Source organism: Leucopleurus acutus, assembly GCF_964270905.1.
Source record: "Leucopleurus acutus genome assembly, chromosome: 8".
Taxonomy (NCBI): domain Eukaryota; kingdom Metazoa; phylum Chordata; class Mammalia; order Artiodactyla; family Delphinidae; genus Leucopleurus; species Leucopleurus acutus.
Genome location: NC_139151.1, coordinates 95,314,572 through 95,327,737, shown reverse-complemented (window position 1 = coordinate 95,327,737; position 13,166 = coordinate 95,314,572). Strand labels below are relative to the sequence as shown.

Genomic DNA, 13,166 nt, shown 5'->3' with positions numbered 1-13,166 from the left:
GTGGCAGAGGGGACAAAGTCCTACCGTTTTTTCTGCCGTGAGCTTCCATCTAAGAATCACAGCTGCTGTTTATGTAGCAGATAGCGTGCTAAGCATGCAACACGCATTATCTCATCCAGTCACTGCACTGCCCTCTGGTGTAGGAACTATCATCGTTCTCTCTCTACATATCAGGCAACTGAGGCTCAGAGACATCAAGTCACTTGCCTATGGCCACACAGCTAGGAAGTGGCCAGGAAACCGAGTCTGCAGAAATGTCATCTGACTCACGCAAAGACGCCCAGCCAGCACATGGCAGAGCTGGGATTCCAACTAAGGTCCAATTGCCTAGAAGTTGAAAACTGGTGGCCAGAGGCGCAAACTAGTTTTGGAAATTAGGAATTTGGGGCCTTCTGCTGGGTTCACTGGCCCCCAGTTTGCTATAGGCTCCACTAATCCCTGTTGACTCACACCCTGGCCTCTCCCCTTGCCTGTTATTTGCCTGGTCTCTGGAGAAGGTGAGAACCTTCATGTTCTTTTTATGCCCCCTCACCTTCCCACAGAGTCCGACTCAAGTGAATGTGAGCTCTTGGTCCCAGGACAGAGCTGGAGGTCTGTGTTTGTCTCTGTTGACCCCATCCCACCAGGTTTCATGGGAGTTGAAAGCTGAGGTCGATGAGATATGGTTTGGGTTCGGGTTCAGCTCCATGACCATGATGCTGTTCCACAGCCCAAGTTCTGTTGGATAGATTGAGTCGGCTTCAGGATCCACTGGTTCACTGGGGTGGTTGAATTGATTTTACTGTTTTAAGTCATTTCTTTCTATCTGAGATTCAGGGCAAAGTGATCCTGCTTTAAATCAGGGTTATTAAAGGGGGTTTAGGATTACCTGAAATGAAGGTATAAAGAGACTAGCTCAGGCCCTGCATATAGCGGGCACTCACTAAGGACCAGGGGAATGAAAAATGAGGTAAGGCAGGGACCCTGTGCATAGGGACCTGGGGAGGAAGCAGAGAGAGGCTCGCTAGCTGGATGGAAAATCATATAAGCCTTCTGGGGCTACAGAGCAGCCTGGAAGCCGGACTGCAGGACTGGTAGAAATGCAGGCACCCCCAACGAGCCCCACCCTCACACCACAGGCTCCTTCCATCTGGCTGGGGCTCACCTGAGGCTATTTCCTCCTCCCAAGCCAGCCTGTACCTGGACAGGAAGCTGATGGGGAGTGGCAGTTGTAGAAATAAACAACGCTCACCCGAATGAGAACAGGCTATTTATTTGGAGCCTGCTAGAGCGGGGGAGTCAGCCACCATCACTTGTAATGTGGCAAAGATTTGAAGGCAGGCAGAGGAATGGGAAAGCTTTACAGTGAGAAAAGGGAAGGCTTCAGGAGGCTGTTAAACTGATGGGGAAGCTGGAGGTGGGCTAACTACAAGGGGGCCAGGGCGCCTTATGTGACTGGTTGGTCCTTAGCTGGAAGTAGGGGGTGCGGGCCAAAATAGGGAAACAGGCAGTCATTCCCCAGATCCTGACTGTCCTGGGCTCACGTGTGTGGAGATATTGGTTTGGGTTCCAGAGCTGATTGCTGCTGAAGCTGTGGGTCAGAGTTCTATTGTCATATATGGCTTGGCCAATGTCCATTTGTATGTTCAGTCTCACTGTGCAGAGAGGGAACCTAGCTCTGTGATTTGGGTCACGTTGCTAATTTCTCTGTGTCTTGGTTCCCTCACCTCATCTGTGAAAGGGGGATGTTAATAGTACCCGGGTCAAGTGCTTAGAATAGCATCTGGCATGGGGTGAGTATCTAACAATTGCTAGCAATAATAATAGTCATGGTGATTATTATTATTTCTAAAAACGATGATGATGATGATGCTTAGTAGAAAGGGCACTGGCCTGGGAGGAGGGGTCTGGGTTCCATCGCACTGCGGCCTTGGGCAAGCCTGTCATGCATTCTGAGCCTCAGGCTTCTCTGTGGAATCTGGGGCTGGACTCTGATTTCCCAACTCATTCCTGGCTCTCATGTTATAAATTCCCCACCTGTGCTCAACAGGTGCCGGACATCCTGCTGTCGTCCCCACGCTACTAACCACCCCTCCCTGCCCCACGCCACCCATAGCCTTCCTTCACCTAAGCTCCCAGCACACCTGGACCAGGTGCTTCAGTGCAGCAGGCTCTGCTGTCCCATTTCAGCTGGTTTCAGGTCCTAAATTTAGCCCTTTCACAGGAGCCAAGGTTTGGGGGGTGGGGGGATGGGCTGGGCGAGGGCTGCATCTGGTGAGGCAGCTGTGGGAAGCAAATCAGACAGGGGGGCCAGCAGGGCTGAGTACCACACTGTTTTGTCATTGGTGTCCCGGACTAGTCATCTGACCCTTTGGCGCCTCAGTTTTCTCATCTAGTAACTAAATTTCATGTATGTTGACTCCTTAAATCAACATATTATCTCTCAATTAGAACAACTTTCTTTTCTTTCATATGAGGAAAAGGATCAGAGAGGTTAAGTGATTTATCTAATTCATTCTCCTCACAGCAGCTAGAGGGAACTTTTTAAGCTATAAACCAGTCATGGGACTCCCAGTGGCTTCCCCAGGCACTGAGAATAAATCTCACCTCCTTGCTGTGGTCAGTAGGGTGCTCCCCGGCTGGAACTTGGTCTCTGACCTCCTCTTTTTCCACCCCATGGTGAGTGGAACCAGAAGGAGCCAGTGTTTCCAAGTAATGTCAGAAAGTTGCCAAGTCTGTCTCTTCCTCCTTTCCTATTCCTGGGATTTTTTTTTTTCTTTTTTTTTTGCGGTACGCGGGCCTCTCACTGTCGTGGCCTCTCCTGTCGTGGAGCATAGGCTCCGGACGCGTAGACTCACCAGCCATGGCTCATGGGTCCAGCTGCTCCGCGGCATGTGGGATCCTCCCGGACCAGGGCATGAACCTGCGTCCCCTGCATCAGCAGGCGGACTCTCAACCACTGCGCCACCAGGGAAGCCCCGGGATTTTTTTTTTAATACAAATTTATTTATTTTTATTTTTGGCTGCATTGGGTCTTTGTTGCTGCACGCAGGCTTTCTTTAGCTGTGGTGAGCGGGGGCTACTCTTCGTTGTGGTGCGTGGGCTTCTCATTGTGGTGGCTTCTCTTGTTGCGGACCACGGGCTCTAGGCACGTGGGCTTCAGTAGTTGTGGCACGTGGGCTCAGTAGTTGTGGTTCGCGGGCTCTAGAGCGCAGGCTCAGTGGTTGTTGTGCACAGGCTTAGTTGCTCTGTGGCATGTGGGATCTTCCCGGACCAGGGATCGAACCTGTGTCCCCTGCATGGGCAGGCAGATTCTTAATCACTGTGCCACCAGGGAAGTCCTTATTCCTGGGATTTTTGTCCCCTGGGTATAGCTGGTTCCCCAACTCTGCTCCTACCCGCCTGGACTTCTCTCTGGTTCTGGACCATACCCAACTCTTCCTTCCTCAGGGCCTTTGCATGGGCTGTAACCTCTGCCTGGGATGCCCTTTCTTTAGCTCTTCCTATGGCTGGCTGCTTCCCATCATTTGGGTCTGAGGTTAAATGTGCTCAGGGACAGGACTTCTCTGATTCTTTTGTCTAGAGAAGGGTCCCCTCTGATATTCTCCATTTTGGCTTTTTTGTTTTCTTCATTGTCCTCAACATGCTGTATTTGTTTACTTGTTTTTAGTGTCTTGTCCACTATTTGTCTCCCTAGTGCCTGATGCATAGTAATACTCCAAGAGGTTGTTGTTTGTTGATGTTGGTAAGAACAATAGCTCACTGCATTTCCAGAATGGTGCTGAGCATTAATTCACAATCATTTTGTGTGGCAGGAGGGACAAGGATTATCCCCATATCTCAGATAGGAAAAGTGAGGCCTGGAAATGTTAGGGGACTTGCCTGAGGCCCCCCAGCTTCTAAGAAGTGGAACCCAGGTCTCCTGACTCCTGGTCAAGTGCTCTTCAAAAACAGAAGTGAAGGGTTTCCCTGGTGGCGCAGTGGTTGAGAGTCCGCCTACTGATGCAGGGCACACGGGCTCGTGCCCCGGTCCGGGAAGATCCCACATGCCGCGGAGTGGCTGGGCCCGTGAGCCACGGCCGCTGAGCCTGCGCGTCCGGAGCCTGTGCTCCGCAATGGGAGAGGCCACAACAGTGAGAGGCCCGCGTACTGGAAAAATAAAAAAAACAAAAACAGAAGTGAAGAGCGACGCATTCTGAAGCAGAGGTGTGTTGCAGCGTTGGCCCAGCTCACTGTTCCTAAATTCTCCATCTTCACCCACCAATTTTTTTTTGCTGGGCAGGCTGACTTCCACATCCCTGTCTTTTGTACCAGGCTTTCTTTTTTTACTGTTTGTTGTTTGGGGCAAGTTAAAATATATTTTCTGAGTTTTTTTTTTTTAGTTGTATCCACCCTATTTCAGGTTATCTTTGTTGATGTCAGATGTGTATATGACGTTTATATGGTTCTTTTTAACCCTTCCTGGTTTTTTATTTTAGAGGAAACTTTGAAGAGAAACTCCTTCTTGATAGATACATTTTTTCTTTAGCAACTTGTTATCACTGGAATCAAAGGGAGAAAGTGATCTCTTTTTCCATTGGTTGTATTTGTATGTCACGAACAAAAGACAATTTGTTCAAAAAAAAAAAGGGACAAGAGAGAAGGGGAACAGTGGGTTTGCAGGGGAAGGAGCACCTCTTCTGCTGCTTGCAGGGGAAACATTCCTGGAGGCGGTCTTGGCTCCTTTAAATACCATAGAGATGAGCTGGGGGCGATGGTGCTGACTGTGGGAGAGGCTGGGATGCTGGCACTGCGCATCTTTGTGCTTTTCTGTGTGGGGGTCTTGCACAGTAGGCTGTTCAGTTGTGTCCTGAGAGTTAAGGCTGCCTGAATTTTTTTCAAACTATTTAGGTTTTCCTTGAATCTTGTTCAAGAAAGTGCAACTAACATTAAGAATGTTATCTCAATTTTCTGATCATACAAAGGGTGCAGAAACGATTATGTTCCTTCTCTGCTTAAGGGACCTGGTGATGGTTTTAAAATCATTTAGAATCAAGTCCAGATTGACCACTGCATTCAAGGCTGTTCACGCCATGGCCCACCCTCCTTTTCTATTCACCCTCCCCCCCCAGGAAAAATCCTCTCACCACCCCCCATGTGCTCTTTCCTCAGCTTAACCTTGTTTCCTGGGCCAGTCTACCCTTGCTCCTGGAACCCCCTACTTGCCCAGTAATATTCAGTTCAAACATCTTGGCCCTTGTGAAGACTTGGTGTCTCCATCTTCTGAGACCTCAGGGCAATACTGCATCTGTTATTTGATGTGTGTTTCTATTCGAGACCCTTGAAGCAGATTTGGGTCTTCATACCAGTATGTTCTACCACAGTGCCTGGCAGGTAGTAGATGCTCAAAAAATGCTGGGTACCTGTGCTCTGAAGGCAGAGACCTCCGTCTGAATCCTACTGCTGCCTCTTCCTTCCTGCGCTCCTCCTTGAGCCTCTGTGTTCTCATCTGTAAAATGGGGGATCGGCGATGCTGCCCACCTCAAGGCGCGTGGGAGGGTTGTGGAGATGAATGATGGAATAGAGGACTCAGCAGTGTCTTGCCTCCAGCAAGTGTCCAGTAAATGGCAACAAGCACCAATATGAAACCTGAGGTCTAGAAGGAGTCTTGGTATTTGAATCAACCCCTTGCCTGGAGGGAGAACAGATTCTTAGAAGGGCTGTCCTGCTAGAACCCAGGCTTGGCGATGGCAGGGATGAGCCTTCGTTCATAAATCCCAGCCAGACCCTGCCTGTGCCTTCTTGCTGCACACACACAGGATGTCTTACTCTGATTTTTAATTAAATCACACACAATTCAGGGCATCGGGCCCCACCAACTTCATTAGAAACCACCTGGGATTGTGCGGGGACGCGAAGAGAGTAGTCGTGAGAAGCTCCACTCTCCCCAGCCTTTCGTTACAGGCGCTGAAGACATCAGGAGTTACCCCAGGGAGTTTCGTTCCACTTGGTGGAACAAAACACCCAACAGAAGGAACAGGAGTTGTGAAAGCCACCCTCAAGCCCAGAGGGTGTGGTGAGGGGAAGGGAAGATTCTTTCCTTCCCAAACTCAGGGAAGTTTATAATTGTTAGCTTAACACCTTCATCAAGATCAGGTTACAACACCTGCCCTGCAGGGACCTGGATCTTGGGGGGCCCGGCACAGCTTAGGTGGAAGACTCTGAGCTGACCCTGGCTCCATCAGCATTCCCTGGAGAGGCAGAGTTGGGAGAAGCCAAAGCGGCTCCCTGCCTCCACTTCTGGGGGGCTGTTACCTGAGCCAGGTAGCTGTTTGTGCCAGGTGGCAGCTGCCCCTCAGGGGCAGGGGAGTGAGGCGGGCAAAACTGGTGTTAGCGACTGCGGGAGGGTGTTAACGAGCAGGGGCCTGGGCCAGGCTTGGTACCCCCGATCCTTCACCCCCTTGCACGGGGGCTGCTGGTCTCAATGCAGAGGAGAGAGAATGCTTGTTCATTTCCTCCCTCAGCCCAGCCTACACTTTCCTCCAAAAGGCGGCTGGTTTGGGGTGGGCCAAAGCTATGCTGCCTGCCCCGGGGCACAGAGGTGTGAGGTTTCCCAAATCCTAAGCCTGTGGTGGGGTCACACCCCCACCTCCCCTGAGTCCAAGTGAAGACGTAATGGCTTTGCCAATACTGTCCCTTAAAGGTTGTGGCCTGTCCCCAACCCCAAAGGTCATGTGGAGGTAGGAGGCCCTGGCAGGGGGACAGGAAGGGGTGCTGTCCCTCTCCTACTCCCAGAGAGCTGGTGCTCTTCCAGAGAACCTAACTGGCTCTTCCCATGGGGGTTCCCTCCTCCCTAGGGGAGGACAAAAACCCAGAAATAGGAAGGGGGGTCGAGACAGGTTTGCCAACTTTCTGACATCACTTGGAAACACTGGTTCCATTTCAACCACCAGATTCGCATCAGGTCTGTAAGGCCACTGTCTCTGGGTCCAGAGAGACACCTTCACTTCATTCATGGGCATTCTCCCTGGGCTGGGCCGGGCCATTGCAGGGTCTCCGGAGGAGCTCACACCTCCACGTTACTCTTCTCGTCCTCCTTGGGGCGGGGCTCCTCCTGAATCTTTTTCATCTCCCAGCCCCTGACCCAGGTGTAGGCGGAGGAGCCGCCCAGCACCATCATGTTGCTCATCCACCAGAGGAAGCTCTTCGTCTCCTCATAGTAGAGGACGGCCAGCACCGTCTGGGCACAGGCTTTGGCTGTGCCGGACACGTTGTGGGTCAGGGGACTGGTGAACTTGATCTGCAGTCCTGTTACATAGCCGATGGCGAAGCCAAACAGGCCGCCCAGCGTCATCATGCCCCAGAAGTGGGCGCTGCCCAGCTGGGGGAAGTTGTAGAGGGCTGGGAGCTCCCCCAGCAGCAGGAGCAGGGGCAGAAAGAGGACGCAGGCGTTGACGTTGTTGTAGAAGGTCAGACGCCAGATGCTGCCGTCCACCGCCGGGAGCACCTTCTTGGTGTAGATGGCATTGAGTGAGACGCAGAGGCTTGCGAGCACGCCAAAAAGGGTGCCCATCCAAGACAGGGTACCCTCTGCGCCCTCCTGGTCCACACCAAGCCAGAAGCCACCTACAGTAGGGAGAGGAGGAGAAGGGTCGGGGGGCAGGGAGGAGGAAGGACAGAGAATTTTGCCACCAAAGTTCACAGACTGTGTAACGCTGTCCCCATCATCCCATCCTCCCTGCTCTTCCTGCAAGAAACGTGTGCAAAGTCTCCACGACATGCTAAGCACCACTCAGGGCTGGGGAAGCAGCTCAGGACATGAACCCTTCCTTATGGAGCTCACATTCTGGCAGAGGAGAGAGTCATTAAAATGATTAAAGAAGTAATTTTAAAGAAGTAATTTCCCAATTACTTCCTTAATTACAATTGTAATGAGGTCCATAAAACAGTACAGGGTGCTGTGAGAGCCCATAACTGGGCGACTGTGCTGGCCTGGGGCACCTGGAAAGCAACATTTGAAATGAGCTCTGAAGGATGAGCACAGATACCGCACTTAGTGGTTAAGGTGACCTTGGGAAAGCGACTTAAGGTCTCGGAGCCTCGGCTTCCTGGTCTGTAAGATGGGAGCCTACGATGGTTGGAAGCACTTGTGGCCTGAGGTCTTTGGGGACAGTCACTCTTTCTGAGACTCTCATGTTGTGACATGTCCTGCTCACAGAGCCTCCATGGCACCCCACTGCCCCCCAAGTCTGCAAGGAGTCTCAGCCTGGCATGTGGGGCCTCCCACGCCCTTGCCACGATCTGTGTCTCTATGTGACGATCACCCCGAGTCCCCTCTCATCTCCCTGCTTCTCACACCAGAGCTCAGTGTCCTTGATCATTTACTGCACCAGAAACACCCTCCTCCTTCCTGAGAGATTCCACTCATTCTTCAGGGTCAAAGCCAGTCTCTCCAGGGGTGAAGTCTTTCCTGATATCCCCAGCACGCAGACCTCTTCCTGGCCTCCTCCTGCTGTGCTTTCCTTCAAGACCCTTGCCTGCCCTGGGCTGCTAGACACCTCCCGTGGGGACAGTACAGTCCCTTTAGCTAGACCCCACCTTCCCAGAAGGCAGGGGCTGAATCTTACACGTTTTATCTCCCGCCACAGCAGCCCGCGATGTGGTTTTGCTGCCAGAGAGATTTGGGCTCTGACCAGGCTCTGCTATTTAGAGGCTGGGTGGCCTGGGGACAGTTTACTTAACTTCTCTGAGCTCCCATTTCCTTCAGCTGTAGAGATCTGGGTCACGTTCTTGACCCTCCCACTCCAACCAATCTACTCTCCGCCTTGCAAACAGAATGATCTTCCTACAGTACAGATCTGCTCAGGTCCCGTCCTGGCTTAAAGCCCCTCTGTGCCTCCCCACTGCCCTCAGGAAACAGTCCAGACTCACTTCACTTGGGCAGCCTCATGGGTGCATCTTGCTCTGGCCCAGCCATGCAGAAATGCACATGTTTTTTCTACTGACTAGAACATTCTCTCCTCACTCCTTCCTTATACCCATCTAGTACTTTCTCTGGAAAGCCTGCTTAGATTCCTCCCTCCCCACTCCCCACCAGGGTTTCCACAGCACCTTTTGTGTCTCAATCCCAGGAGGCCTGGAGAGTCACCTGAGACCCATCTTCCCCCTCGAGGAGTAAGGAAGGAAGGGGAAACACTGCGGAGAGGAAGCCAGGTGCTGGGCCAGCACAGAGCACCAGCCTCCAGGGCGCCTGCCCCATCAGGCTGGCCAGCGAATGCACTTTCCCAGAAGCTATCTCACCATCTGCTACTTCAATTACTTTTTGGGACTTGGGCCTAGTTTCCCTAATGACTTCATTGGTCGGCATGCAAATTTGCCAACCAGGAGGTCCCTCCCACTCCACCCCTTATAGGGTCAGCAGGGCTGAAGTGGAAATCCCTGGGGCATTTGGCTAAGTGAGGCCTGGGAGCCCATACCAGCTCCCTTGGGGAGGAAGTGGAAGCAGCGAGCCCCATCTGCCAGGGGTCTTAGCAGCCCCCCCCCCACTCCAACCTCTGCCCTGCTCCCTCTCCCACCTTGGACCTAGACTGGGCAGCCCTAGGCCCCGAAGTGGCTCAGTGAGGGGAACATTTTCTAGGACAGGTGGCCTGGGATGGGCCTCTCCCCAGCAACCAGTGCAACTCAGCCTGAGACTCTGAGACACCAACTGAGAATATGTAGGTCAACCAAGATGAAATTTGCAGCACCAGGAAGAACCTGAACAGGTTCAAAGAAAGATCCCATTCCTGGATGACTGAGCCCCAGGAGGGCTCTGAGGGGGTGGGAAGCTGGGGGTGCTCTTACCTAATGGGCTGCAATAAAACATTTTGTGATGATGGAAATGTTCTGTCATCTGTACTGTCCAATACAGTAGCCACTGGCTACACGTGGCGACTAAGCACTTGAAATGTGGCTACAGAATCTGATAACAACACCTGCAACTGAATAACTGAATTTAAAAAATTTCACTGAAGTTGAATTGGAATAGACACATGTGGTCAGTGGCTGCTGAACCGGATAGTGCAGTTCTAACCTCTAGGGGACAAGAACAGAGCAGAGTGGTTAGAAGCACAGGTCTGGGGGTCCGGCCAATCTGAGTTTGCATCCCAGCATGGCTACTTCCTAGCTGTGGGGCTCTGGGTAAGTGACTTAACCTCTCTGAGTGTCAGTTTCCCTGTTTGTGTAGAGTTGATCATGGTGACGCTACCACCCAGGGGGTATCTGGGGACATAGGAGATGCTGTATGCGAATGACTAGCACAATGTCCCCATCAATAATTTTTATTTTCTGAGGGTGAAGTCTGGGAAGACGGCTAAGTTATCTCAAAGTATATCTCTTGCCACTGACTCAGGCATTATTGTAAGCCTGCAAGGTCAGACGGTGATGGTATATTTATTACAAGATGCCATGTCCTCTAGAAAGAGCACTGGATGGGGAGTCAGGACACTTGAAGTCTTGAGAAGCAAGACAGTATAGTGGTCAAGTGTAAGGAGCCAGATTGCTTGAGATCAGATCCCACCTCTGCCACTTAGCTGAGTGATCTTTGACAAATTACTTAACCTCTCTGTGCCTTGGTTTTCCCTCTGTGAAATGTATATTAGAATCCCATCTTGTTTGAAGGACCCTGATTGGGCCCCTAACTTGCTAGGTGACCTCCAGAAAGTTACTTGCTTTCTCTGGACCCCAGGCTCTTCCTCATATGACTGTCACGACAAGGGAGCTGAGACAGATAAAGTCAAAGGTGGTTGACAGGGTTATTCTTTAGGGTTTTGGCCCCCATCTTCCCCCACCGCCCACAGCCATTCCCCGTGGCCCTGGCTGGCCACTCACCAATGATGATGGTGCAGGTGAGCAGGGCATAGAAGGAGGTGGTTTGCTTGAGCAGCAGGTAGGAGAGCAGCACATTGAAGACGGTGGTGAGTGAGCGACCCACGTTGTAGAAGGCCACACCCACATACTTGAGGCAGAGGTTATTGAAGGTGATCATGCCGATGAAGACCACCGACAGGGGCAGGATGCTTCGGGCCACCCTGAGGTCCAGGCGCAGGGTGGGGAAGTCCATGGTACCGGGGCAGCAGGTGGCCAGTGAGCTGAGGCCCTTGCACAGCAGCGCGGTCACCAGGCACTGGTAGAAGGTGACGAAGATGGGGGTGTCCAGCTGTAGGGAGGGGCTATCCAGTAGGTACTTGTTAAGGAACACCATGGAGATGGACGTGACCCAGTAGAGAGAGACTACCAGAGCGATCTGCAGTGCCCGCAGCACAAAGGGCTTCTCGTGGCTGGCCTCTGCCTCTCCGGACGGGTCGGAAGTCCCCATCAGTGCCATGTGCAGGATCTTTGACCGCTTCAGAGAGGCCCTGTTCATGGTAGCAGAGGAGCTGGGTCACCCTACAGCCAGACTGATTTCCTGGAGTACGGAGCAGTGAGCTCACTTCTGCTTTCTGCAAGCTGAAGTCCTCAACTGTCACATGGTGGGTGGCCTGGAGGCCTCCCACCCTTCTCCTGGATGGAGAGGTTCTGCTCTGGGGTGAGTCCCACAACCTGCTGCCACCCTGAGGGGGTTCATGAGACAAGACACAGGGAAGAGGTGAGGGACGGGCTAAGGCTGGACAGAGATGACAGGTCAGGGGAGAAGGGGCTGGGACCTAGCAAGGAGGATTCGCAGGAAGGGGGGTGGCGGGGGAGAGATATGGAAGGAAAAGGGGGAGAAATGCAAGGCGGAGGTGTTAGAAAAGGGCGGGGGACAGCGCGGTGAAGAAGCGCTGAGAGAGACAGGCATGGGCTGCTATGGGAGAGAAAGGTTTGCAGGGTGAGAGGGGGAGGCATGCAAGGAGCTGAAAGGAGAGCGTGCGGGGGGGTTTCGAAAGAGGGTGCAGGCGAGGTCAGAGGCGCTCACGGCCCAGGTGCCGGTACAAGCCCAAGGCGCGCAGTCTCCCCAGGTGCCGGCCCTCGCTCCGCCCAGCAACCTCCGGATTTCCGAGGCCGCTCCCGCCGGCGAGGCGGGCCCAGGATTCATTTCCTGACACGCCCCCAACCGCCTCCTTAAAGAGCCCGCAAGCCCAGCGTCTCCCTTAAAGCCACAGCCTCAGAGAAATGGCCTTCGGAGTCAGGCTGGCGTCGGGTCCCTGGCAGCCCTTGTGCGCTCCCTGCCCGCAGATGGTGGTGCTGGTGTTAGATATCGGTAGCCGCGGGAGGTGCCTGTGGGTGCTAGAGCCTCGGCCCACTTCCTCCCGCCAGTGCCCCTCCTCCGCCCCTGCTCCACATCCTCTAGAGGCTTAACGCCCCTCGACTCGGCTCATCTGCAGGTTCACGTTGCCCCTCATTCCCGGGCAGGACTGCGTCCCCAGAGCCTTAGGACCACCCCGCGTTCCCCGGCGTCTAGAGAACCCCCGCCCGCAACCTACCCCGCGTCCCTCTACCTAGTCCCGCTCACACTTCCAAAACCTTGTTGCAGTCTCCTCCTTCCCCCTACTTTCACCGCCCCTATCCCTCTCCCGAGCCGGAGACCCCCAACAGCGCCCCCACCCCACCCCACCTCACCCCCGATTCGAGACCCTTCCGGCGGCCGGATCCGAGCCTCAAGTCAGCACCCCATCCCCAAACACCTTCTTCAGGCCGGGCTCAGCCGCAAGCTCCGACCCTGGGGCTGGCGTTCCCTGGCCGCGAAGGCGACCCCGCTCTTACCCCCTCCTCTGCACCGGCCGCCGGCCCGCGCCACATTGAGCCGCACCTGCAGCGCCGCGCCCAGGGCCGCGCCCGCGGGAGACTACTTCCTGATCCCAGCTCCGGGCGTGAGCGCCGCGCCAGCCTCGCCGGCTTGCTCCCCACGTGGACCCGGGGTGGCGGCGGGGCGACCCGGGCCGCAGCCTGACCTTGGCCCCGGGTTATCCCACCGGTCGTGGGAGCAGGCCCCCTTCTCTTTACAAGGCCACCCCAGAACCGGGTATACCACCCAGGATCCCCGGCTCCAGTTACCGCGGCTTGCACGTCCCAGTACCCGGCTGCATTCGTGGTCCGCTGCCGCGCAACCGGTCTGTGCTTCCAGAAGTGTGTTAGGGGAACAGCCGGGATTCTTCCTGCCAGCAGTTAGTGGAGGGTCCCCCTCCCCCTCCCAGGGACGGGGCCTGGGAAATGGTCACCAGCCTGGGCCGTCACTCACCAGACAGCCG

The 13,166-nt window shown here is 54.0% G+C and overlaps 1 protein-coding gene across 2 annotated transcripts; it reads right to left on the bottom strand.

Moving 5' to 3' along the window:
• Nucleotides 1–6,754: 6,754 nt before the first annotated feature.
• Nucleotides 6,755–12,749, bottom strand: SLC35C1 (solute carrier family 35 member C1; the record flags this gene model as incomplete). 2 transcript variants are annotated; one of them, XM_082845409.1, is made up of 3 exons in its annotated part: nt 6,755–7,584; nt 10,828–11,354; nt 12,682–12,749. In XM_082845409.1, 2 exons carry the CDS (start codon nt 11,321–11,323, stop codon nt 7,025–7,027), a joined length of 1,056 nt encoding a protein of 351 aa, XP_082701535.1. In that variant the 3' UTR covers nt 6,755–7,024. The 2 variants fall into 2 exon arrangements, with proteins under 2 accessions (XP_082701535.1, XP_082701534.1); XM_082845408.1 differs by lacking the exon at nt 12,682–12,749 and having other exon boundaries at nt 10,828–11,362.
• Nucleotides 12,750–13,166: the final 417 nt, after the last annotated feature.